We start from the raw sequence: 27,804 nt of genomic DNA, 5'->3' as shown, positions 1-27,804 counted from the left end.
TTGTCTCCTGCTCAGATTGCATCCCCTGATGCCCAGTATATCACCACTTGCGGATCTCGCCTCAAAGCTACCCTTTAAAATACACACAGTGTCAATATCTGAACTGCTGGTTGCATGTTAAAGCGTGTAATTGCATTGCTTGTTCATCACCATCTTCTTGCTTTTTCATCTTTTACCTAACCACCAGAATTTAGACAGGTTTCAATTCTTGGATATTTGAAAGGAAAATGGCATGAGTAGTTTTGTTATGAGGGGAAAGGTTGAAAGCAAGAGGTGCATGCTTACACCAGTTTCAATTTGTAAATCAAGTGATGAGTGGTGTTGGTCATTCCCATAATGGCAAGTACTGTCTCCCACAGCATGGGTAAGGAAATGCCACCATGCCTGACCCTGTCCTGGTGCCTCCAGTTATGCCTCCCTTGATCTGTAGGGGAGAGGGAAGTGTGGCACATTGTGTTTGGCTGATGTGGCTGTCTTGAATTCTGACAGTCTTGGAGCATGCTCTCTCTCTCTTGTTGCATCATTAGTCATTGTCTTCCCCAGCATTCTCAAAAACCTGTCCCAGTCAGACCCTCCTTTTAAGAGTTGCAAGTTGGCTTCAAGACATGCTAGCCTCATACAAATTTGGGCCAGCTGCTGAGCTTTGTAGCCACTCAACAGCACATTTACTCTGGGCAACACAAAGTTTGTGTGCTGCCTGCATCAGATTTAATAGCAAAGCGTTATCATTAAGTCAAGTTAATAGAGTACAGAGGGAGACCATTTGGCCCATCAGGTCTGCTGACTCTTGTATAACAACCTAACCAATCCCATTTCCCCATTCTATCACTGTAGCTCTGCTAGTTTGTTCCCCTCAAGAGCCCATCCAACGTCCTTCTGAAATCACTGATTGTCTCCACTTCCAGGCAGTGAGTTCCATGGTCATTGTGACTTGATGCATCAAAAAATCTTCCTCAAATCCCCATGCATCGTTTCCCCAAAACCTTAAATCTGTGCCCCTTCACCTTTGTACGATCAGTTAATGAGAGCAACTTCTCTTTGTTTTCCTTATCTGAATCTGTCATTATTTTGTGCACCTTTAACAAATCTTGCCTCAATATCCTTTGCTCCTTCTGCAACCTCCTTCTGCAACCTAACTCTGTAGCTAAATTCCTTCAGTCCTAGAACCATCCCGTTAATCTCTTGTATTCTCTCAAGGACACTCACAACCAACCCAAAGTGTGATGACCAGAACTGAATGTAATAATCTTGTTGTGGACAAAGCAGAGACTTGTAAAAGTTTAGCATAATTTCCCAGATTTTGTACTCAATATCAACCTGTAGTTATTTGGATTGTCCTTACACCCTTTCTCAAGAGGTTTAGGGATGAGGGGTTCCTGATGAGGCCAGGAGTGAATGTGCAGAGCATGCTTTGCCAGCACAACTGTCTTGCTCTATGGCACTCTGAGAGAATGCGGGACAGGTAAGGGTGAGGGAGGCTTGCAGGATTTTAGGGTCCTGGGATGGAAGGTCTAATTGAGAATAATAATCTTTATTGTCACAAGTAGGCTTACATCAACACTGCAATGAAGTTACTATGAAAAGCCCACACTCCAGTACCTGCTCGGGACACTGAGGGAGAATTCAGAATGTCCAATTCACCTAACAGCACGTTTTTTGGGACTTGTGGGAGGAAACCGGAGCACCTGGAGGAAGCCCACGCAGATACGGGGATAACATGCAGACTCTGCACAGATAGTTACCCACTGTGACCCACTAACCACTGTGCTACCATGCCACCCATGAATTAGACATGACGACGCAAGACACGGTGCAGATTTTACACTACGGTCACCACCCTAGCAGTGTTGGCCTTGGTGCCACGCATTGTCAGCACCATCTCCTGCACCCACCACTTTTGGGACTCCTCCAATTAAACTTGCAGTCACTGGAATGATGCTTACACCCCGCCCTGAATCTCATGGCTGTGTCCTCTCATCAGCATCAGCTCTGGGAGAACCTTGTTCTCTGAAAATGACTGGAACACAGCTGTGTCGGGCAACCCAGCAGACCTCTGACTGCTGCCTCCACCTGATGTGCATCAGCAACATTGTGGTGCTCACCAGATTGTGCTCCAGAAGCCTGTCCACTAATGTCGCCCACCAAGATTAGTGTCTCTGCACTGATGGAAGGTATGGGTGAAAGCTGTGATGCATCACCCGTAGTCTCCTCAGAACTCTCCTCTGAGGTGTTCTCTTGTGTGGTGGCGTTGCGGCTCCAGATGGCCCAGCATCATCAGGTGGTGATCATGAAAGACAATGGACATGTGGTCAGTGAGAGGGAAGAATTATTTTGTCTGACATGAACAACTTACTTGAGGCAGGTCATCTGGGTAGAGGGTCAGTGGATCCTCACTGCGGCTCAGGGCAACCTCGCTTTCGGTAACTGCTCTCTCCTTGGGCAACCCCACGATCTCCAGGGCCCGTTCCTCATAGGGGCGAGGAGTCAAATGCCTGGGATTCTGTTACTCTCATCTTGGCCCTTTCCCACTTATTATGGGCTACCTTCTGTTGTGAGAACAAAGAGAGGGCATTGTGAACCACACGCTTGATTAGTCAGGAGAGTCAGGTGGCATATATGGGCACTGCACTGGACATGAAGGGGTTGTGCTGGTGGGTGCCATGGCGTTCTGAGGAACTAGCAGGAAGATCGGATGTGGGGTGGGTGCAAGGTGTTAGCCAATGGATTGGGGAGAGGAGGGGATTTTGGGAATCTGGATTGGATTGGATTTGTTTATTGTGGGGTGGGAGGCAGAAATGATGCCAGGAGAGAGGTGGTAACTTACCCTTGCATCAGCTTGGTGAAGGTCGTTGGTCTCCTTCGGCATTGGACGATGGTCCTCCTTGTCATACTGCCTGCACTGACAGCCACTGCCACTGCCTCTTCAAGCGGCATTGCTGACCCTGCTGCTGGTCTTCTGACCCCCTCGGGGGAGCAGGGTGCCCCGCCTCTCATCCACAGCATCAAGAAGCCTTGTGAGGTCGGCATCCCCAAAACGAGGAGCAGGTCTGCGCACTGCCATGCTTGTGTGATGACTGGGTATGAGTGGTGAGGAAGCGCTTAAAAGCAGCTCCCCCTTGCTAGCGATGAGGTACTTGAGGCATGAGCCGGATAAGTAAGATGGTGAGACAGCCAGTCATGGTGAGAATCTTGTGGTGGCTCATTTTTGGCACTAAGTGCGTTGAATATGGGCCTCAATCTCACCAACGCAGCCTTCACGGAACATCCTGCCAAACACGCCCAAAATTGGACATTAACATTTTTCCCTTGAATCACGCCCTGAATTTTCATTCAACATTTGTAGCAAACGTTGATGTTGCCAATGTTAGTTAAGCCAGCTTAATGCAGATACAGCATGACCTTGATTTAAAGATTCTCTCTCTTTAATTGGAAACAGCACTATTTTGTTGTACTTTCTGAAAGGCATTAATTGGTGATTCAATATGTTTATGTTGTAAGATGATGTAACTCAATTATTTATAAATACCGTTCTTTGGCGATCACCCGCTAACGAGTATGATTGTCCACCCACGAAACACCGTGTTACTGAGCTCTGTGAGTCCTTACTTGGCTGATGAGCCCAATCCTAGAGCCACATCTCCAACTGCACACTTGGCAGGTGTTCTGGGAGATGGGATTGATCCTTGGACTCTGGATTACTGGTAATCCTTTCTCAGGCTCCTTTTCCAGGCCTGGATGAATAAAATTATGCTCAAATTAAAATAGCAAGACTGCCATTAAATAACTAATTGTACAGGTAGCATTGTGCAACATGAAAATGCTGTGATTTATGATTCACCAAGATGATCCCATGAAATCCATAGAATCCCTACAGAGCAGGAGGACACCATTCAGCCCATCAGGTCTACACTGACCCTCTGAAAGATCCCATTCCCCTGCCCCATCCCTGTAACCCCACCTAGCCTGTGCACCTTTGGACGCTAAGGGACAATTTAGCATGGCCAATCGATCTAATCTGCACATCTTTGAACTGTGGGAGGAAACCGGAGCATCCAAAGGAAATCCACACAGGCACGGCGAGAACGTGCAAACTCACACAGTCACCCAAGGCTGGAATCGAACCAGGGTCTCTGGTACTGTGAGACAAAAGTGCTAACCACTATGTCAGTACTGATGACCAACGTCTTATGGACAGTAAAAATTCCAAATCTTCTGCTTCCTCTCAAATCCCAAACAAAGATATACTGTATGCCGCTTAAGAAAGTACTCTTAAAACTAAAGGAAAACTTGCAAATCATTGACATTTGAATAAAAAGTGCTGAACTCTGAATCAAGAGATTATTGTATTTTACAAACACTCTGTTGCATTTTGATAGTGTAACTCACATGAATGTGACCTTCAGGCATATCTTTGAATTCACAATGAGCATGAAGATCGCCAAGTCTAGTACACATCAGTCAGACATGCAATCAATGTGATTCTCACCACACATTTCAAAGGCATATCTGCATTAACAAGGTCTCAGTATAACAGGACACGATTTTCTGAAAGCATGAGAAAATATGTACAAATTCATATTTCTAACAAAAGCAGTTTAAGATTGTAACTGAAATGTTTTCATGTGCACCTTTTAGTGTTTAGTTAACATTACTGTCAAGGACAGTTCTTAACCATTTTCCCAATGAGGAGAGTAGTTAGACAAACATAACTTACCATTCATGAGCTAAAAATGGAAACCAGTCTGAATTTTCTTTGCATTGTTATTTATTTTCATGGATTTTTTTCAGTCTTTCTCAAATAAATTAACCCCCTTTTTCCTTTTTATTATTTAGGTTCAACATTTTTGTGCAACACCCATATAATTCCAGTGAAAAATGAAGAAGGGGTGGTCATAATGTTCATTATAAACTTTGAATTCGTGGATGAAGAGAAATGCTTGCTGTCTCCAGACAGTTTAAATCACATGTCACCAGTCAAAGACTCACGTAAGTGTCTCTTTAATTTGCCTACTGTATCAGACAGTAGTATTTTACTCTCCAAAACTTATGCAGAATTACATTTCTGAGATTTTTTTTCTGTCTGTTTCACTGCTCACTGTTTGTCTCTGTAACGGAGCTGGATGAAGCAATTTGCCTCTACTTTTAACTAATGTAACAATTTTACTTTTCAAGTTATCTCCGCTCATTTCCTAAAGATGCTGACACTTGCTGGATGAGATTTAAAGGGGTGCTCTTGGCCTGAAAGCATTTTATTCTTCAAATGTGAGTCCAGACAATAGTGTTAGCTGGTTTCACAATCATAGAAAACCTTTACTCTGTCATCCACATACACACACATGAAGTTCCTATCTGGCGGTTGTGCGTTCAAAATCAGGATCAGGAGTCTTGGCTGATTTTCCATGTCCCTGTGTTAAGACCAATGAAAACAATTATACTGCTTCACTTGAATCCCCCAACCACCACCCTCCACAATCCCCAGTTAATTCAGCACTTGAACTTGGCCTCACTTTAAGACTGGACTAGATGATGTCTTTACTTACCAGGCCAGTTAGGACAGTTCTGGCTCAGAGGCTGCACTCTCCTCAATGGCTGACATTTTCCAGCTCTGTCAGCAGTAGGCATTGTCACAGGTGGGTTGGGAAAATTAGGAGAGCCGTTAACATTTAACGGCTCCCCAAATCTCCAATCCACCCTCAACGATACCCATCCGAATCAGAGCCAGAAAATCCCATCCAATAAATGAGAAAGTTGTGGGTTCAAAAGCCGCACTGTTATAAGGTACTGTCTATTGGGTAAGACATTTAAAAAATAAATTTAGAGAATCCAATTATTTCTTTTCCAATCAAGGGACAGTTTAGTGTGGCCAATCCACCTATCCTGCACATCTTTAGGTTGTGGGGGTGAAACCCATGCAGAAATGGGGAAAATGTACAAACTCCACACAGACAGTGACCCGGTGCCAGGATTGAACCCGGGTCCTCAGCGCCGTAGGTAGCAGTGCTATCTACTGCGCCACCGTGCTGCTCAATTGGATAAGATTTTAAACCAAGGCCCCATCTGACCACTCAGGCACACAAAAACAAACCTCTGGTACTATTTGAAGGATGTCATGGGTGTTATTTAAAGGGCAGGACGGTAGCACAAGTGGATAGCACTGTGGCTTCACAGCGCCAGGGTCACAGGTTCGATTTCCCGCTGGGTCACTGTCTGTGCAGAGTCTGCACGTTCTCCCCGTGTCTGCGTGGGTTTCCTCCGGGTGCTCCGGTTTCCTCCCACAGTCCAAAGACATGCAGGTTAGGTGGATTGGCCATGATAAATTGTCCTTAGTGACCATAAAAGGTTAGGAGGGGTTATTGGGTTACGGGGATAGGGTGGAAGTGAGGGCTTAAATGGGTTGGTGCAGACTCGATGGGCCGAATGGCCTCCTTCTGCACAGTTTGTTCTATGTTCTATTACCTAGTGGCCAACATTCATCTTGCAAACAAAATTGATAAGGAGATGGTATTGAACTGTCCTTTCTTAAAGTTGATAAGGCATCAAGATTGAATGATTTGAATCTAGGGATACTGAGGGAAGTGGGAGTGAAAATTGCAAAGGCACTTGCCAAATTTTTCCAATCTTCCTTTGACTCAGGGATGGTGACAGAGGACTGGAGATTTGCAAATGTTATACCTCATTCAAAAAATGGTGTAAAGACAAGCCCAGCAAGTTCGAGCCAGTCAGTTGAACTTCGGTAGTGGTAGCTTCGCAAAACAATAATTTGGGATAAAATTAAGTCACGAGGACAAATGCAGGTTAATTAAGGAAAGCCAGCACAGATGTTTTGACGAAAAATTTTGTAAGTTGCTTGAGATTTTGGTGAGGTAATAGAGAGAGCGTTGATGAGGGTAATACTGTTAATGTGGTTATACATGAACTTCCAAAAGGCATTTGATAACATGACAGAATTGTGAACAAGGTTAGAGTTCATGGAATAAAGGGACAGTAGCAACATGGATATTAAATTGGCTGAGCGATGGGAAACAGAGCGTAGTAGGCAATGGTTTTTCAGACTGGAGTAAAGTTTACAATGGAGTTCTCCAGGGGTCAGTGTTGGGACCCCTGCTCTTCAGGATATATATTAACGATCTAGACCTTGGAGTACGGGGCACAACTTCAAACTGTGTGATGAAACAAAACTTGGAAGCGTTGTGAAGTGTGTGGAGGATAATGTAGAACTTCAAAGGGACATAGTCAAGTTGGTGCAGTATACATGGACATGTGGCACCTGAAATTTAATGTAGAGAAGTGTGAAGTGATTCCATTTTGGTCGAAAAAACTAGAGAGTCAGTGGGCACAATTCTCACCAAACATTTTAAGTTATTTTGTGGCGAATTTTCAGGGAGTTTTCTGCCGCCTCTGCTGGCGAGTTCTCCACACTATTCAATGACACTTAGTCACTTTTCAGGGCTCTGAGGAGTTTTCCACCTGTTTAGTCCAAACTTAGAATTTTTTTTAGCACTAGGGAGCTGAACTCAGTGATCGAACCGCCATTTTGAAAGGGTGCACCGATCTCTAAGTCAACTGGTGAGTCCCTCACACCCATGGGCAATGTGAACCCCCCCCACACACACACATAGACACTACCCCATACCCCCTAACTGAGAACACCCCTATTCAGGCCAACCCAAGGCCCCTGACAGCACCCCTCCCTTCCAGGACCCCACCCATCACCCCTCCAACCTTTCAGAAGCCCCTACTTACCTGCCCTGCACACCCCTACCCTTGAAATATTCCCTCCACCGCCATTTCATGGGTAATGCCCCCCTCACCCCCTGACCCTTGCACTGCCACCCTGGCACCAAGGCAGTGCTCCTGCCAGCTTGGCAGTGTCAGGGTGGCAGTGCCAAGGTGCCAGATGGGCAGGGCCAAGGTGCCTGAATTCCAGGGGGAGGGCCAGGGGGCCACTCTGCACTGACTCTGACCACCCAGGGGTCCCCGATAGCCCGGGAGACATCCCCCCCTCCCTGGTGCCATTCTGCTTGGTCCAAGTTAATGTGGACCAGTACTGATCGGCGCCCAGCTCCAGCCTCACTGGGGAGGCCAAGGAATCGTAGGAGGCGGCTGGATCCCACGCAGGTAGGTCATAAGTAGGTTTATGCCCTACTTCCGCGAGCGTCATCGGGTCCTGCCCATTTAGGGAATTTAGAACCAGAGGGCACAGGTTTACAGTAATTGGCAAAAGAAGCAGTGGCTTAGATCTGGACTGCATCGCCCGAGTGTGTGGTGGAGGCAGATTCAATCGAAGCTTTCAAGCAAATTGGATTATTTTCTAAAACGGGAAGGTGGATTGGCCATGCTAAATTGCCCCCAGGTGGGATTACCTGCGATCGGATGAGTGATTGGGCCTAGGTAGGGTGCTCTTTCAGCGGGTGGGTGCAGACCTGATGGGTTGAACGGCCTCCTTCTGCACTGTAGGGATTCTATGATTCAAAGAAGACAAGGAGAAGGCTGGGGGTGGCACTAGGTGAACTACTCCTTCAGAAAGCCAGCACAGACAAGATGGGCCAAATGGTCGCCTTCTATACTATAACCATTCTATGATTCTTTGATAACACCATGAAAGAAAAAGTAGATTATCTGGTCATTATCGCATTGCTGTTTGTGAAAGATTGATATGTATAAATTGGTTGTCGCGTTTCCTATATTTTAAGCGTTTATTCTTCAACTTAATTTGATGAAAAATGTTATGCGTGTACTAAGCATATGAAATGTACTACATGAATGCAAGTTTTCTTTTACAGCTGCACCTTTAACATTTTATAATTAATGATTCTCTCTTAAATTCTAAACTATGTTGACTTATTCCATGTTATCATACCCAATTCCTGTTATAAGTCAGTCTGTTGAAAAGTATTGTTTGTGTCTGTCCATGTCTCTTGAATATACAATGGATCCTGCACTGAACTCTAATGAAATTGTGTCCCAGTCCTTTTCCGTGCAATTCCTTTCATTTTCAGGCTGATGATGCAATTAATTATTACCGAATCTTTCTTGTCATTTGCTTTAAAGTGTCTGTTTGGGTCAGTTCTTGTATTCCTGGTTAAAACTCCACTTCAGGACCTGAGCGTATTAACATAGACTGATTCTTCAAGGCAAAACAAAGGGGGGGCTGCACTGCCAGAGGTACCTTTTGGAATGAGAAGTTAAACTGAGGTCCCATCTGCCTGCTCAGAGCTATACAAACATTTGCAAGGTTCCATCCAATGAAATGCAGGGAAGCACTCCTGGTGTCATGGCAATTATGTACTCCTCAACCAACACCAAAAACTAGTCCTTTTATGGCATGTTTTTGAGTGAGCAATGTAAGATTACAGTAATGGTTATCAGAAAATGAAAATTATTTAACATGTAGTGATTTACTTCAAAAGTTGCTCTCTGAGGAAAATTACATTAAAAGTGTCATTTGGTCTCTCCTAGCGAAGAATCTGAAACTGGCAGTAAAGAATTCCACTTTTGTCAGCATTTCTGTCCAAGCAATTTAAGTTAGTAGCAGGTTCAGGCACCGCCAAATTGACTTTTCAATAAAATCTCGGAACCTACTATCACAAGAGTTAAATTCGCTGCAGTAAGTGTGACTGCAACTGTTACTTTAGATACAAAACCTTCAGAAGAGACATTCGATTCAAAAAAACAGTGAGTGGGATCCTCTGTTGCTCGCTGCCGGGAGCGGAATTCCTGATGCGGCCCAGAATCCAGCATCGGGGAGGAGATGTGTGATTCTCCGGTCCTCTGTGCCGGAAATCACTTGGGCGAGGATTACTACAGATACGAACAAGCGTGTACCTGATGGGTTAGACCTTTCGGTGGCCAAGGGGATAACTGTTTAAGGGAGTTGCCCCTGAAGTCCATCCGAGGGCCATCCTCCATAATGCAAGTCCTGCCCACCATCCACCCCAGAGACCTCCAATGAAATTCTATTCAAAACAATTTTCCATAATCCTGTCCTATTGTAATCAAAGGGTGAGAACTTTAACTGAGTATTGTAACTGGAAATTATATCAATAGTGCAGTGAGTTGGGCAGAACGGTGGCCTAGTGGTTAGCACAGCTGCCTCATGGCGCTGAGGTCCCAGGTTCGATCCCGGCTCTGGGCCACTGTCCGAGTGGAGTTTGCACATTCTCCCACAACCCAAAAATGTGCAGAATAGGTGGATTGGCCACACTAAATTGCCCCTTAGTTGGAAAAAATAATTGGGTAATCTAAATTTTTTTTTAAATAGTGCAGTGAATTTCTCAACACAGGTACTTGCTTCTGAAACTTTACTATGTCACCTTGAATTTTCCTGGGGGGATTGGGGATCAGGAAGAGGTGGCAGGGGGAAGTTGGAAGAAATCTGCCAATTAAAAATCCATCTCTGGGAGATGTGTCCAAAAAGGGACGGCATTTAGGTTTCAATATCAGGGGGACCAGCAGCGTGTATGTCAGTGATGCCATGGAAGCACCTTCAGTGGGAGGGAATTGGCTGCCATTGCAGCAAGAGCTACATTAGTGCAGAACGGTGGCACAGTGGTTAGCACTGCTGCCTCACAGCGCCAGGGACCTCGGTTCGATTCCAACCTCGCGTGACTGTGTGGAGTTTGCACTTTCTCCCCGTGTCTGAAGATGCTCTTTCAGAGGGTCTGGGTAGACTCAATGAGCCAAATGGCCTCAATTTACACTGTAGGAATTCTGTGATTCGATGATTATTGGGGACATCAGCTTCCATGAAGTAACCGTATTGGCATGTCTTCTGGTTGGGGAGACATGAGCAAATCACATGCCACAATTGAATATCTGAGTAAATAATTCATATGTGAGAAAACTTTGTTCAATGTCCATTCCGTCTGAGTAAGAAGTCTTACAACACCAGGTTAAAGTCCAACAGGTTTATTTGGAATCACTAGCTTTCAAAACATAGCACCTTCATCAGGTGAGTGCCCACTCCAGTCCAATGCTGGCATCTCCACATCATGGCTACCATTCTGTTTGATTAATTACAACCAGAACAGTTAGTTTGCCAATTGTCTGTGAGGCAGTTTTAATGTCAGAATTCATCAATGTTGTTTAACTTGTTTCTAATTGTGGACTTTGAAGTTGAATAAACTTGCTTCAAGCAATAGAATTGCATTTAAGCCAATTAGAAATCAATATTTTAATATCACCATCTTCAGCTTTATGGCTGGTTGATTTACAAGAACCACGGGCGGGATACTCTAATCCCGCGGCAGAGTGTCCACGCCGTCGTAATGCCGTCGTGTTTTGTGATGGCATGAACGGGCAGACCCGAGGACTAATTCTGGCCCCGACAGGGGGCCAGCACGGCACTGGAGTGGGGCCGGCCAACCACGCCGGAACCAATGGCACCGCTTCTCCGCTCTGTGGAGTATCAGGTGCCAGTGTCGGGGCGGCATGGCACGATTAGCGCCGGTCGTGGGGATTCTCCGGCCCCAGGCTGAGAGAATCCCGCCCCACATAGTGATTTTTTTTGTTTTCCGCTCCTCAGTCTTCTTTGCTTCTTTTTTCTGAGACGCAGTGTCCCACAATGAATGCAGGTTCGCAATTGTTGGTGTCTCTCCAGTATCTCTCATCAGTAACTATTCTTCATGTGAGACCCTTCACAGTGAACGTTTATAGATAGGAGGACATCACAGGCAAATCTGATCCTTTCCTCACTCAACGTTGACATAAATTCAATGTACCAGGGACTACCGGATAGTGATTAATAACAGGAAAACAAGATGATTTTCTTTCCCTCCCTTGCATGGAGCAAGAAAACAGTGTCCCAAACATTGTCTTGGCTCAGGGTAGACAGGGCAAGTGAACATGGTGTGGCTCCCGAAGGTCAATCGGCATGGGTCCCAAAGGTCGGTCAGCGTGGATCCTGAAGGTCAGTCGGTGTGAGTCCAGAACGTTAGTCGGTGTGTCCTGAAGGTCAGTTGAAATGGTTCCCAAAGATCAGTCGGCGTGGGTCCCAAAGGTCGGTCGGCGTGGGTCCCAAAGGTCAGTCGGCGTGGGTCCAGAAGGTTGGTCAGTGTGTGTCCTGAAGGTCAGTCGACATGGGTCCCGAAGGTCAGTTGGCATGGGCCCAGAAGGTTGGTCAGCGTGTGTTCTGAAGGTCAGTCGGCATGGGTCTTGAAGGTCGGCCAGTTGACAAAAGTGAGTCCTGGGGGGAAAAAAAAATTGGAAAAACACTGCCCTAGAGAATCCCTCACAATCCTCACCATGCATAAATTTGCATGGCGAAGGATTGTCAATTACTTCCTGATTTAATCACGTGAAATTCACCTACAGCGGGAGAACATAGCCTCCCAAATAGAGAATCAATGTTGTCCTGTAAATATACTGCCACAAAGAGTTAGGAAGATGGTACAAAATCATTTTGCTTATGAGTGGTAAGATTAAGGAAATTGTCTTGGAAATTCAGCACAGCCCAATTCAAAGTTAAATAAGCTGAGTGAAACCAGAATGTTGTCACAGCCATTTATGGAACTGATTTTCCTGCTATCTGCCACTCAGCACTGAATAGAAGCAGCACAAACATGGTAGGATGTGCACCTCCAGTCATTCGTCTTTCCTAACGTAAGCCATTGAAGTAGCTCAAAGGAGGCAGGTAAGGCATTTGCCCCAGTGCAAACAAAAGGGGAAGTAAGCTTTCATACAATAAAAACAGAAAATGCCAGTAAAACTAGCATTTCTTCAGAAATCTACTTCAGAAAGCAATAAGCATCTAATTTTCATGCAGTTGTGTTCCTGGTCACTTTTTCAAGCCAAACAATCAGCAAAGATGAAGAGTTAAAATAAGAGCACTTATTTGTCAAAATATTTAGACATACCCCGGACTGTCATAAACTGACCAATGTAAGCCCCAAAATTAGGTTTCTTCAAGTGTTCCAATGCTGGAGCACCCAATGGCTAAGTGAGAAGCAAAACATGGGAATGGAGAGGCTCATGGCTTGTATAAATAATGGAATTAGGCCGGTGCCCATTGCAGGAACAGTTCAAATTTCAATTCTTCCCAGTGTAATGCTTCTCTGTCCCCTTTACCCTGACCAAGGCATTGAGGCCTTCTAAGAGGTAATTTATCCCCTATATTTCCAATAGTACTTTCCCTCAGCTCTGTTGTCTCGCCTCCACTGTACATGTGGACTGGAATTCTCCGCCATTGGGATTCTCTCTTCCCACTGACAGCGCACCCCTACCTGCGGGTTTCCTGATGGCATGGGGTGGCTTCAATGGGAAATTCCATTGACAAGCAGCAGAAGTAGAGAATCTCATCACCAGCGAACAGCATGCTGCCGAGTACCATGCAGCTTGGGGTCCAGAGAATCCCACCCATGCTTTACCTATATTGTACACTGGATAAACCACACTTAGAAGTGCTGCATGCATTTCTGGTCACTGTGTTATACAGATATAGAGGTACTGGAGAGGGTAAAGAGAATATTCACAAGGATGGTATCAGAACTGTGTATTTAGATAACAGGAAAGAATTGACAAGTCGTGGTGGATTTTATGGCTTCCCACTGGCATATATGAAGCTATTGGGGAGGGGTGGGGGGGTGGGGGGGCTGGGGGTAGGTGAATGTAGCCCACTGCCTTTCGGTCCGAGACCTGACCCCCACATTACAGGGGGAAGGTAAGGCATTAACCAGCCTGCCTTCCCTTATGTCTATTAAGGCTCAAAGTAGCAAAATAATGATCATGAGGAGGTTGGGCAAATCCTATCTCCCTATAAAATTCACCCCTTGAATGAAGAAGGCTGAGATAAGACCTAACAGAGGTCTTCAAAATGATGGAAGTCTTTGATAGAGTGGACACAGAGCGAACGTTTCCTCTTGTGTTGAAGAGCTGGGTGGGAGGGTGAGCTGTGAAGGGGTTCTGAGATCCTTCCGTGCAATTTGGATAAGTTGAGTGAGTGGGCAAAAGAATGGCAGGTGTAATACTGTATCATTCGGCTAAATGTGAAGTTATGTACTTCAGTAGCAAATACGAGAAAGCAGATTATTATTTGATAGGTCATATATAAGAAGAGAGGAATATGAGCGGAGACTTGAGTGTCCTCGTACACCAGTCACTGAAGCTAAGCATGTAGGTACAGCAGGTGGTAAAGAAGATAAATGGTATGCTAGCCTTCATAGCAAGAGGATTCAACTACAGTAACAGGGTTGTCTTGTTGCAATATTGTGTGCAGTTTTGGATTCCTTGACTAAGGAAGGATGTTCTTAATAATAATAATCTTTATTAGTGTTACAAGTAGGCTTACATTAACACCGCAATGTATTTACCGTGAGAATCCCTGGTCACCACACTCCAGCGCCTGTTCGGATACACTGAGGGAGAATTCAGATGCCCAATTCACCTAACAAGTACGTCTTTCGGGACTTGTGGGAAGAAACTGGAGTACCCAGAGGAAACACACGCATATACGTGGAGAACATGCAGACTCCCCGCAGACAGTGACCAAGCAGGAATTGAACCCAGGACCCTGGCGCTGTGAAGCAATAGCATTAACCACTGTGCTACCGAATATAGAGGGAGTGCAGAGAAGGTTTACCAGACTGATTCCTGGGAGGGCAAAACTGACATGTGAGGAGAGATTGAGTTGGTTAAGATTGTATTCGTTGGAGGGCTAGATGGGTAGATGCAAGAAGGATGTTCCCGATGGAGGGTGTGACACAGTCTGCGGAAATGGGTAGACTGTTTAGGACGGAGATGAGGAGAAATTCCTTCACCCAGAGAGTGGCCAGCCTATGGTAGTTGAGGGTAAAACATTGTATGTGTTCCAAGAAGCACATTGGGGTGAAGGGGGGTCAAAGGATATGGTGAAGGAGGGATCAGGCTATTGAGTTGAATGATCAGCCATGGCGGAGCAGGTTCAAAGGGCTGAATGGCCTCCGCCTGCTCCTATTTTCTCTGTGATGCACCATCAATTGGACTTGAGTCGTGAAGGAGTTCCAAATAACCGGCTTTAATGTACTAGTTGTGTGCCTGGCAGTCAACTTACAGAGAAAGGCCGACTGCCGGCTGCTACGGGTTCTTATACCCCGCCTCGTAGGAGGGGCTACCGGCCTCTCGGCCAATCGGTGAGCAGTCACATGACTAGCCTCGGCCAATTGGCAGAGCGGCACATGACCTGCCTGGGCCAATGGGCAGCGAGTCCTCTGCACCAATGGCAGCACTACTCTGAGGTACCATAAGCCTCCTAGTCATACCACCACATTCACCCCTTGTGGAGAAAGAAGCCGGGGGGGGGGGGGGGGCCAAGAGAGGAGGAGGAAAAAGGGGGTGGGGGGGAGGCCGTCGAACTGGTAGTATGACTAGAGAGAACGAGGTGTACCGAGATATCTGGTGGCTGCCCACTGGCCCCGCGACGAATGTGCAAAAGAGAACAACGATACTGCACACAATGTACTTATGAACATCGAGGGACAAAATAAAAAAACGAAAAGGAACATGTAACACTGTACAAGGGAACACTGAACAAACACGAAGAGTCCGATAAAGTCCAGCGGAACATCAAATCGACTCGATCAGTCTGATGGGTGCCTTCGATATCCTGCTGGACCGTCGCAGCGGTGCCGGTGACGTCGGAGCGGTGGTCGTCTGTGACTCCGGGAGCGGCGGTCGTGGTCCTGTGTCCGTATCCCTGGTCGGTGCTAACGAAGCTCTGGCCGGGGGAGGGGGTTCCTGTGCGCTGGGTTGCAGGGGCGCTGGGGGCACCGGGGGCGGTTGGGACTGGAGGGGGGGTGTTGTTGCTGGGGGTTGTGGCTGCACGCCGGCTGGTGCCAGGTCCCGAAGGGAGACTGTGTCCTGTCGTCCGTTGGGATACTCCACATACGCGTACTGAGGGTTCGGGTGCAGTAACTGGACTTGTTCAACCAACGGGTCGGACTTGTGCACCCGCACATGCTTCCGGAGCAGGATGGGCCCGGGGGCAGCAAGCCAGGTCGGGAACGGGGATCCTGAGGACGACTTCCGGGGGAAAACAAGAAGACGTTCATGAGGTGTTTGGTTCATGGCAGTACAGAGGAGAGACCGAATCGAGTGGAGGGTGTCTGGGAGGACCTCTTGCCAGTGGGAGATAGGGAGATTTCTGGACCGTAGGGCCAGTAGGACGGTCTTCCAGACCGTACCGTTCTCCCGCTCGACCTGCCCGTTACCCCGGGGGTTATAACTGGTAGTCCTGATAGAGGCGATGCCCCTGGTAAGCAGGAATTGACGCAGCCCGTCACTCATGAAGGAGGATCCCCGGTCGCTGTGGATGTACGCGGGGTAACTGAACAGGGAGAAAATGGAGAGGAGGGCCTTGGTGACGGTTGTCGTGGTCATGTTGGGGCAGGGGATGGCAAAAGGGAAGCAGGAGTACTCGTCAATCACACTTAGAAAGTATATGTTGCAGTTGTTGGAGGGGAGGGGACCCTTGAAGTCCATGCTGAGATGTTCAAAGGGGCTGGACGCCTTTACCAGATGCGCTTGCTCGGGGCGGTAGAAGTGCGGTTTGCACTCCATGCAAATGTGGCAATCCCTGATCACGGTCCTGACCTCCTCGATGGAGTAGGGCAGGTTGCGGGTCTTACTGAAATGGTAGAAGCGGGTTATCCCTGGATGGCAGAGATCTGCGTGGAGGGTGCGGAGGCGGTCAATCTGCGCGCTGGCGCAGGTACCACGGGACAGGGCATCGGAAGGCTCGTTGAGCTTCCCAGGACGATACAAGATATCGTAGTTGTACGTGGACAACTCGATCCGCCACCGCAAGATCTTGTCGTTCTTGATCTTGCCCCTCTGTGCATTATCGAACATAAAGGCCACTGACCGTTGGTCTGTGAGGAGGGTGAACCTCCTGCCGGCCAGATAGTGCCTCCAGTATTGCACAGCTTCGACTATGGCCTGTGCCTCCTTTTCCACTGAGGAATGGCAGAGTTCGGAAGCATGAAGGGTCCGGGAGAAGAAGGCCACGGGTCTGCCCGCTTGGTTCAGGGTGGCCGCCAGAGCTACATCGGACGCGTCGCTCTCGACCTGGAATGGGAGGGACTCGTCGATAGCACGCATCGTGGCCTTTGCGATATCCGCTTTGATGCGGCTAAAGGTGTGGCGGGCCTCCATCGACAGGGGGAACGTGGTGGATTGGATGAGGGGGCGGGCTTTGTCGGCGTAGTTCGGGACCCACTGGGCATAATAAGAAAAGAAGCCCAGACAGCGTTTGAGGGCTTTGAGGGAGTTGGGGGAGAGGGAGTTCCATTAGGGGGCGCATGCGTTCGGGATCGGGGCCTATCACTCCGTTACGCACCACGTAGCTGAGGATGGCTAGACGATCGGTGCTAAACACGCACTTATCCTTATTGTATGTGAGGTTAAGGAGTTTTGCGGTATGGATGAATTTTTGGAGGTTGATGTCATGGTCCTGCTGGTCATGGCCGCAGATGGTGACATTGTCGAGATACGGGAAGGTGGCCCACAAACCGTATTGGTCCACCATTCGGTCCATCTCCCGTTGGAAGACCGAGACCCCATTTGTGACACCGAATGGAACCCTGAGGAAGTGGTAGAGGCGCCCATCCGCCTCAAACGCGGTGTACTTTCGGTCACTCGCGGGATGGGCAGCTGGTGATAGGCGGACTTAAGGTCCACCGTGGAGAAGACTTTGTACTTCGCGATCCTGTTAACCAGGTCGGAGATACGGAGGGAGAGGGTACGCGTCCAGTTGCGTAAACCTGTTGATGGTCTGACTGTAGTCAATGACCATCCGGTTTTTCTCCCCAGTCCTAACCACCAGCACTTGGGCTCGCCAGGGACTGTTGCTGGCCTCAGTGACTCCTTCCTTCAGCAGCCTTTGGACCTCGGACCTGATGAAGGTCCGGTCCTGGGCACTGTATCGTCTGCTCCTAGTGGCAATGGGTTTGCAATCCGGGGTGAGGTTCGCAAACAAGGAAGGGGGGTCCACTTTGAGGGACGCGAGGCTGCAGACAGTAAGGGGGGGAATAGGGCAACCGAATTTGAAGGTTAAGCTCTGCAGGTTGCACTGGAAGGCCAGTCCTAAAAGTGCCGGTGCACAGAGACGGGGAAGGATGAGGAGTTTATAATTTTTTTAAACCCTCCTCTGGACCGTGAGGTCCGCTACGCAGCACCCAGTGACTTGGATGGAGTGCAAACCTGAAGCCAGAGCGATTTTGTGCTTAACCGGGTGAACAGGGAGCGTTACCGTGTCAGGGTGGACAAAACTCTCTGTGCTCCCGGAGTCCAGTAGGCAGCTCGTCTCGTGTCCATTGAGGAGGATTTGCGTAGTCGCCGTGGAGAACGTGCGGGACCGCGATTGGTCCAGCGTCACTGCAGCGAGTCGTGGCAGGAGCTCTGAGTCGTCTTCTTCCATGGAGTATTCACTGGTGGGGTCCTCCATGCTGACCCAAGATGGCGGCGCCCATCGGCCGCACGTGGAGTCGCGGCCCCAAAATGGCGGCGCCCAGGGCTCGCACGTGGAGTCGGGGCCCCATAATGGCGAGGCCCGCACGTGGCATCAGGGCCCAAAATGGTGGCGACCGACTTTGATTGGCAGACCACGGAGTAGTGGCCCTTTTTGCCGCAGCTCTTGCAGACTGCGGAGCGGGCCGGACAGCGTGGGCAGGGGTGCTTGGCCTGGCCACAAAAATAACAGCGGGGCACCGTGGGCTTATCGGGGCGTCCCGCAGCGCAGGCCTGGGGGTGGTCGGAATCGGCGAGGTTGAGGGGAGTTGCGTGCCATGTTGCCCAAGGGGCCGCCGCACGGCCGGGGGCATATGCGCGGGCGTTTCGGTCAGCAACCTCCAAGGAGGATGCGAGGGTCTGTGCCTCAGCGAGGCTCAAAGTGTCCTTTTCTAGGAGCCGTTGGCGTATCTGAGGGGATTGCATGCCCGTGACGAAGGCATCCCTGATTAGCAGTTCAGTGTCCGCCGCCGCAGTAACTTGCGGGCAGGCGCAATTTCTCCCTAGGACAATGAGGGCCCGAAAGAATTCATCAAGGGACTCACTGGGGAACTGTTGCCTTGTTGCCAGGAGGTGCCGCGCGTAGACTTGGTTTACATGCCTGAGAAATGTCCTTTCAGGAGATCCATGGCTGCGTCATAGTCTTGTTCATCCTCTATCATCGAATAAACAGCGGTGCCCACGCACGAGTGGAGGATGTGGAGTTTCTGTTCCTTTGTGGTTTGATTGTCTGTAGTGGTGAGGTAGCTATTGAAGAACGCCAGCCAATGTTTAAAAGTTGCTGACGCGTTTGTAGCATGCGGGCTGACGCGGAGGCAGTCTGGTTTGATCCGTAGCTCCATTTCAAAATTCTAGTACATTAAATTGATGCATCATCAATTGGACTCGAGTCGTGAAGAAGTTCCAAATAACAGGCTTTAATGTACTAGTTGTGTGCCCGGCAGTCGACTTACAGAGAAAGGCCGACTGCCAGCTGCTATGGGTTCTTATACCCCACCTCGTAGGAGGGGCTACTGGCCTCTCGGCCAATCAGTGAGCAGTTACATGACTAGCCTCGGCCAATTGGCAGAGAGGCACATGACCTGCCTGAGCCAATGGGCAGCGAGTCCTCTGCACCAATGGCAGCACTACTCTGAGGTACTGTAAACCTCCTAGTCATACCACCACACTCTTTCTATGGTCACCAAGAAATCCTATTGAAACTCAGAAGAAACATCTTTACCCAAAGAATGGTGGAAATCCAGAGAATCCTTACAGTGCAGAAAGAGGCTATTCGGTCCAGAGAAGCTGCACTTACCGTCCAAAAGAGCACTCTCCCGAGGCCCACTCCACCCTTATTCCTGTAACACCATGTATTGATCATGGCCAATCCACTTAACCTGCACATCTTTGGAAACTGAAGGGCAATTTAGCATTACCAATCCACCGAAAATGCGGAACTAGTTATCACAGGGAGTGGTTAAAGCAAATACTAGAGATGCATTTAAGGGAAAGCTAAGCAAGCATATGAAGGAGAAAAGAACAGCATGTTACGATAATAGGTTTAGATGAGGAAAACTAGGGGAAGGTGCAAGTGGAGTATAAACCTCAGAATGGACTGGCTGGGCTGAATGATTTAAATTGTTAGTAGCCATCACTAAGGAGAAGATACGAGGGAAACTGAAACGTCTGAAGGTGGATAAATCACCCGGACCGGATGGACTGCACCCCAGGGTTCTGAAGGAGATAGCTGAGGAGATTGTGGAGGCATTGGTGGTGATTTTTCAGCAATCACTGGAGGCATGGAGGGTGCCAGAGGATTGGAAAATGGCTAATGTAACACCCTGTTTAAGAAGAGAGGGAGGCAGAAGAGAGGAAACGATAGGCTGGTTCGCCTGACTTTTGGTTGTTGGTAAGATTTTAGAGTCTATTATTAAGATTTAGATTGTGGAGTACTTAGAAGTGCATGGTAAAATAGGACTGAGTCAGCAGATTCGTCAAGGGGAGGTCATTCTTTGTAGAGGGGAGGATGGGATTGTTGTTATTGATATGGGGATTGACATTACATTCATCACTGATTATTGTTTATTGTTGGGTGTAAATTTGGGAGAAAATGTGCAAAAGGAGGAGAAAAAAAATATATTTAAAAAAAGAATTATTTGTGGAGGTAACAAGGAAGTTAGACAAAGGAGAACCAGTGGATGTGATCTATTTGGATTTCCAGAAGGCCTTTGACAAGGGCAATTGGGGCGGCATGGTAGCAGAGTGGTTAGCACTGTTGTTTAACATCGCCAGGGATCTGGGTTCAATTCTCGACTTGGTTCACTGCGTGGAATTTGCATGTTCTCCCCCGTGTCTGCATGGGTTTCCTCTGGGTGATCCAGTTTCCTCCCACAAGTCCTGAAAAACTTGTTCGATGAATTAGACATTCTGAATTCTTCCTCAGTGTAGCCAAACAGGTGCCGGAGTGTGGTGACTGGGGATTTTCACAATAACTACATTGCTGTGTTAATGTAAGCCTACTTGTGACACTAATAAAGATTATTATTATCATTACAAGGTGCCGTGTAGGTGGCTACTAAATAAGAGCCCATGGGGCAAGGTACTGGAATGCATAGAGGATTGGCTGACTGGCAGAAGGCAGACAGCAGAGATAAAGGGGTCCTTATCAGAACAGCAGCCAGTGACTAGTCGTGTTCTGCATGGGTCAGTGTTGGGACCACAGCTGTTCATGATGTACATTAATGATCTGGAAGAAGCAACTGAAGGCACTGTTGCTAAATTTTCAGATGATACAAAGATCTGTCGAGGGGCAGGTTGTGTTGAGGAAGTAGGGAGGCTGCAGTAGGTCCTGGCCAGGCAAGGAGAGTGGGCAAAGAAGTGGCAGATGAAATATAAGTGGGGAAGTGTGAGGTTATGCATTTTGGTAGGAAGAATAGAGGCATAGGCTATTTTTCAAATGGGAAAATGCTTAGGAAATCAGAAGCACAAAGGGACTTATGAGTCGTAGTTCAGGATTCTCTTAAGGTTCAGTCAGCACTTAGGAAGGCAAATGCAATGTTAGCATTCATGCCGAGAGGGCTAGAATACAAGACCAAGGATGTACTGTTGAGGCTGTATATGGCTCTGGTCAGACCCCATTTGGAGTATTGTGAGCAGTTTTGGGCCCCATATCTAAGGAAGGTGTGCTGGCCTTGGAAAAGTTCACATGAATAATCCCTGGAATGAAGAGCTTGGCATATGAGGAACGGTTGAGAACTCTGGGTCTGTACTCGTTGGAGTTTAGAAGGATGAGGGAAATTATTGAAGTTATTGAAACTTATTAAAACTTATAGGATACTGCGAGGCCTGGATAGAGTGGACGTGGAGAGAATATTTCCACTAGCAGGAGAAACTAGAACCTGAGGGCATAGCCTCAGATTGAAGGGACGATCCTTTAAAACAGAGATGAGAATGAATTTCTTCAGCCAGAGGGTGGCGAATTGGGGTGAAACTCATTGCCACAGAAGGCTGTTAAGGCAAAATCACTGAGTGATTTAAGATTGGGATAGATAGGTTCTTGATTAATAAGGAGATCAGGAGTTCTGGGGCGAAGGCAGAAGAATAGCAGCCACGATTGAATGGCAGAGCAAATTTAATGGGCCGAATGGCCTAATTCTGCCCCTATGTCTTATGGCCTTACAGTCATGACCTGTTTCTGTGGCTTATATCCTGTTTAATCTTATGCTTCACAAATACAATGGCAGGAATACAATGCCAGCTCATAGATTCGAAGGGCAAGAAGTACAAGAAAAAGAAATCCTCAAGTCATAAAGAAAGAAATGAAGCACCATGCTTGTAATAGTGACATATAACACATGGGGCTGGTTTAGCTCGATGGGCTAGACAGCTGGTTTGTGTTGCTGAATAAGGCCGGCAGCATGGGTTCAATTCCCATACCAGCTGAGAATTCAGAATTCTCCCTCTGTGTAACCGAACAGGCGCCGGAATATGGCGATTCAGGGCTTTTCACAGTAACTTCATTCCTCAGTGTAGCCAAACAAGTGCAGGAGTGTGGTGACTGGGGATTTTCACAGTAATTACATTGCAGTGTTAATGTCAGCCTACTTGTGATAATTAAGATTATTAATTAAGATTATTATTATAGGAGGTAAAATCTGATACCCCTGAAAATGGACACAGGGATCACGATGTGTGATAGACCGATACCCCTTGCTTCCTTTGCAGGCAACGTGCCAACTTGGTTGTGCCTACTAATTTTTATGATTGCTATATGTAGATGTAGACAGCATCAAGTGCACTATTGAGTGTCTGATTGCCTCAAACAGGATGTAAAACAGTTGAAGACAATCTAAGTAGGAATTAAATGGCATTTTGGCTCAACACGGGACATGGTGTGCTCCAAGGTTCTCTCACCCTGCACTGGATACCTTGATGGAAGACGTGGAAAAGGGAAGAGGTATGATCGATCCATAGGGGCCATGTGACTTTCCAGACAAACTTTACAAAGGCAGCGGACCAGATAAGCATGGCGATCAAAGCCATGAGTCCAGCCCTGAGAAACTAGACGTGTGCTGCAAAAAAAGTATTGACCTCACAAGGTCAGGGGACGTATTGTCAAATGTCATATTCCACCGCTGCACTTCTAGCCTCACAGACTGCTCGAATCAACATTGTCCCATCTCCCACCTACCAACAAACTCCATCAATAATGACACATACCTTATATTCATAGCTTCACCTCACCCTCCCACACTTAGCACAGCTGCAAACCTCACAACCAAATCCCGCAGCTTGCACAAACTGCCAACTATTCAACCATGACAGCCACCACCCAAACATGTTGCACCACACTCAATGACACACATCCCTCTCCCTTGCAGGGTAATGTGACGCATAACTGAAGGCAGTAGCACCTAATTGATAAGGAAGCCTATACTCTCCAGAGTGGAAATAGTTTGCAACTTCATTAACACACCTGCGGTCCCAGACATGATGCAGCATCTGGTAGCTGAAGTCTTAGCTTCCATTGCAGCACAAGCAGAAGCCAGTGAATGCCTCAGTGCTGCAGTAGCTCAGACATCTGTAATGCTAAATCAGCTTGCTACGATAACTGCTGCCGTGATAACTGCGGGTACTAGTCTTCAAAGGTGTTTGCACAGTGTCACTGCAGTCCTGTAATGTGTCCTCTGACAGATTGTTCAGATTCCTGAAACACTGCCGGCAGTGCCTCTGTTGAGTATGAACTTCTTTCCTCTATCAGCATAACAGCATTCATCTCCCATCCCCGTCACGCTGTCAGTTCATTGGCTGCCATGTGTCCGACAGCCAACACAGAATGCTGCCAATGCCAAGATGATACAGTCCAAAGTTGAACATTTAGAGCTGGAGCTTTGAGGTTGTCCTGCAAGGCTATCTGCAGCCCCTCCATTGAAGCTCAGCAGCCTGACTGCAGCACTGGGTTAGCATTGTGAAACAGTAGGCATTAATCCACTAATAGATGTGTTTAATGCCTTTACTGAAATAGCAAAGTAACCTCAGACAAAGATATTAAATATTCATACCTTATTATCACACAGAGTAATTTTACAGCCTGCAGATATATAATATCTGACACTGTGCATCATTCATTGTGTAATACTTTACATTGTTTGCAAATTGGACAAAATCTTGATAATGACCTTTTTAGTTCATTGGGATTGATTTATTGGTCATTCTTGGACCAATTCCCAGATTTGACCAATCACTGGATTTATTACAGACATTCAGAGTCATTAATCAACCTCATCTTTTTTATCACATGTTTCATATCATTGAATGCAAATAAGATTCAACAGTACACTGCAGTATCATAAGGGAAAGCAGTTGCAGGTGTTTCATTGATGTGCATGTTTAGAAAAGCTTCCCTGCCTTCTATTGTTTACAGCGGAAACAAACTACTCTCAGTTCATCTGTAATAAGATAATTTAACACAATGCTTGTTTGTTTGCTCTTAAAATATGGCAACCTGGTACCAACAAAGGAGGTGGGGATAACAAGTTCAAGGACATTTATTTTAGTCTGAAACTGAGTAGCAGCTTTCATCTGAGTCAGACTTGACCAGCTGTCTGAGATTCGAGTATACATATTGATGCCTCAGAATAAAACAGAAGGTCAGTATCTGATCCTGATGATGAGCTGACCTTAACAAAGATCACTGCAGTAGTTTCAGGAAAGGCACCATGATGTGTACCCTTTATAAAGTCCTATTGATATTGTCACCATTACCACCCACAGATAGTGCTGCACAATGACGTTTCTTTATGGGCTCGTTCAAAGTGACCATTCTGTTTTCTGCTAGTCTTTCACACAGCAAAATTGGAAAGTGCTAGTTTATCACTGCGATGCAGCTAAAATTGTCTCAAGAAAGTTATGTGAAGGGCAGCATGGTGGCCAAGTGGTTAGCACAACCGCCTCACGGCGCTGAGGTCCCAGGTTCGATCCCGGCTCTGGGTCACTGTCTGTGTGGAGTTTGCACATTCTCCCCGTGTCTGCGTGGGTTTCGCCCCCACAACCCAAAAATGTGCAGAGTAGGTGGATTGGCCACCCTAAATTGCCCCTTAATTGGAAAAAATAATTGGGTAATCTAAATTTATTTTAAAAAAAAAAAAAAGAAAGTTATGTGACTTCTTCTCAATTTTTAAAGCTGGGGTGAAGGTGACATTTTTCAAAATAATATATGTAACTTTCTGTCGGTGTTCAAACAAGCAAAGTCAGAATTACGACAGACATGACGATGAAGAATCAGTTCACAGGGTCGTGCAATGAGAGAACTTTGATTCAGTGGGAGTTACTTTCAGATTGCGTGGCCATCAGGGAGAATGGCGATGCAGGCACAAAATACAGTGAGAATTGGGAAACGTGGGGCGGAATTCTCCGACCCCCCCCCCCCGCCGGGTCGGAGAATCACCGGCGGGCCACGCGAATCGCACCACGCCGCCCCGATGCCAGGACAAATCCAGGGGAGGCGTTTAAAAGGTGTGCCCCACTGATTGCAGAGATAGGTTTACTGGGGCGAGTGAATCAGACGCAAGCTGCCACAAGGTGTGAATTGCATGGGGAAAAAAAACTTGTTTAAGAGTCTGGATATGGTGAATTTTCTCACCTGCTCCCCGGTTTTTTCGCTGGGACCGACAAATGGGAAAATACCGCCCCCATCTCCTTTTCAATTCAGGTCTTCATTTGAGAAATGCTATAAGTAGAGACAATGTTCCTCCTGTAGAAGAAGTTAAAATCACTGGGCTGGCATGCAGATAATTTGCCTATTGTTATAAGCAGCAGGACCAATAGAACAGAATAGACTTGGAAAATACCATGGAAGGCTTGGGCATGTGCCTTTTGATGTAGAATAATTACTGTTGGAAAGAAGAAAAGAAAGGGGGAAAAAGTACTATTTAACAGATCTATACTTGTTCCGTGGGTCTTGGGAAGTGGTCAGAGATTATTGATGAAAGCAGCTGACATTGTAGTGATAGCATCTGCGAGGATATTCTACCAATTTTTGTTTTAATCTCAGATTTTCAGCAACCACAGTATTTAGCTTCAATTACTTTTCAGCTCAAGTGTGGTTTGGAACTGGGTGCGCGTTGGACAGTCGTAAAATATCTTCTCTTCAATATCTCTCAAAATGTTATTGTTACCAAACCTTGTTAAACCTTCATCAATAGCTCATTTTACCGTTTGTCCTTCAAAGCTATTGTGACTGGTAAGATGGAGCTTAATATTCAATATCTGCCAAGTGTGAAAACAGTAACTTCTGCAGACAGTTGATGTCATCGATTGGCTCCATAAGACCATGAGACATCAGAGCAGAATTAGGTCAGTCGGCCCATCGAGTCCACTCCGCCATTCAATCATGGCTGATATTTTCTCATCCGCATTCTCCTGCCTTCGCCCCATAACCCCTGATCCCCTTATTAATCAAGAACCTGGGAGGAATTCTCTGATCCTCAGGCTAAGTGATGACACCATCGTAAACACCGTCACGTTTCCCGACGGCGTCAACATGTCCTCAGGAGCAGCAATTCTGACCCCTACAGGGGGCCAGCATGGCACTGGAGCGACTGATCGCGGGCCAGGCCACAGCGGAGGCCCCCCCCCAGGTCGGACCTCCAAAAGGCTGCCCCCAGATCCTTCCACGCCAAGGTCACGCCAGGTAAGACCATGTTAGAACGACTCAGGTGGGACTCGGGGTCGCTCGGCCCATCCCGGGCGGAGAATCGCCAGATGGGGCCCAGTAGAGCGTCGGGGCTGTGTGGTGTGATTCGTACTGGTTGCGGCGATTCTCCGGCCCGGCCCTGGGGTGAGAGAATCCTGCTCAGATCTATCTCTGACTCAAAAACGAATCAATGATTTTGGGAACATTGCAGTTGATTTTAACTCCAGGTGGGTTTCATAAGAATCTCACTGAAGAAAGTTTCATACACCTACTTCCAGGCTGTTTTAAGCCCAGGGCATAATTGACTTGGCACCCATAGATTCCCTACAGTGCAGAAGGAGCACATTCGGCCCATTGAGTCTGTACAGACTCTCAGAAAGAGCACCCTACATCGGCCCATAACCCCGCCTAATATACACACCCCTGGACGCGAAGGGAAAAGTTTAGCACTGCCAATCCATTTAACCCGCAAATCTTTGGACCGTGGGAGGAAACCGGAGCACCCGGAGGAAACCCAAGTAAGCACAGGGAGAACGCACAAACTTCACACACATTCCGAGGCCGGAAATGAACCCGGGTCCCTGGCGCTGAGAGGAAGCAGTGCTAACCACTATGCCCTTGTCAAGTGAAGAGGCCTCCAACCTGATGTTGACCGCTGGGCTGAATAGAAACGCACAGGACAAAGTGATGTGAAGTGGGATTGTGATAGCGGTGAACTTAATTTTTTATGTTCTTCAATGCAGCTCTTCATATTCTGGAGGAACATGTTCCATCCACCATGACCCTAAAGTCTACCTCTGTGGATGAGGAAGATTAAGAGGATGCATGTTTATACCTGTCCCTCAAACTATTCACCAGCACAGACACAGTACCTCGATGGCAACATCCTCATGATTCAGCTCAAGGTCACAATCAGTGAGCATATCACAGACACATTCAGAATACCTGATGGAAGCTGTGACAGCCAAGTGACCTTATATTCAGAGGACTGTTGGAGATGAGCTTGATGCTGATGACGGATCCCTACTCATACAAGAAAGCTTCTGGAAATGCAGAAACAGGCAGTGACAGAATGTAGACCCAAGCACATATCTGGCATGGACTGCGTTACTTGCTGAACCTGGCTCTCCAAAGCAGTCGACAACCTATCT

General features: G+C 47.2%; 1 protein-coding gene across 4 annotated transcripts in view; it reads left to right on the top strand.

Moving 5' to 3' along the window:
• The window catches only part of LOC119961986 (potassium voltage-gated channel subfamily H member 7-like), a 565,928-nt gene that overhangs the window by 280,147 nt on the left and 257,977 nt on the right, over positions 1 to 27,804 (top strand). For all 4 annotated transcript variants that reach the window (XM_038789678.1, XM_038789677.1, XM_038789679.1 and 1 more), the window contains exon 3: positions 4,834 to 4,986. In XM_038789678.1, the coding sequence (XP_038645606.1) occupies positions 4,834 to 4,986 (153 nt within the window). The remainder of the gene's footprint in view (positions 1 to 4,833; positions 4,987 to 27,804) is intronic.

The sequence above is a fragment of the Scyliorhinus canicula genome, chromosome 2 (genome assembly GCF_902713615.1).
Source record: "Scyliorhinus canicula chromosome 2, sScyCan1.1, whole genome shotgun sequence".
Classification (NCBI taxonomy): domain Eukaryota; kingdom Metazoa; phylum Chordata; class Chondrichthyes; order Carcharhiniformes; family Scyliorhinidae; genus Scyliorhinus; species Scyliorhinus canicula.
Note: the sequence above shows the minus strand (reverse complement) of the source record. Positions and strands in the feature narration are given on the sequence as shown.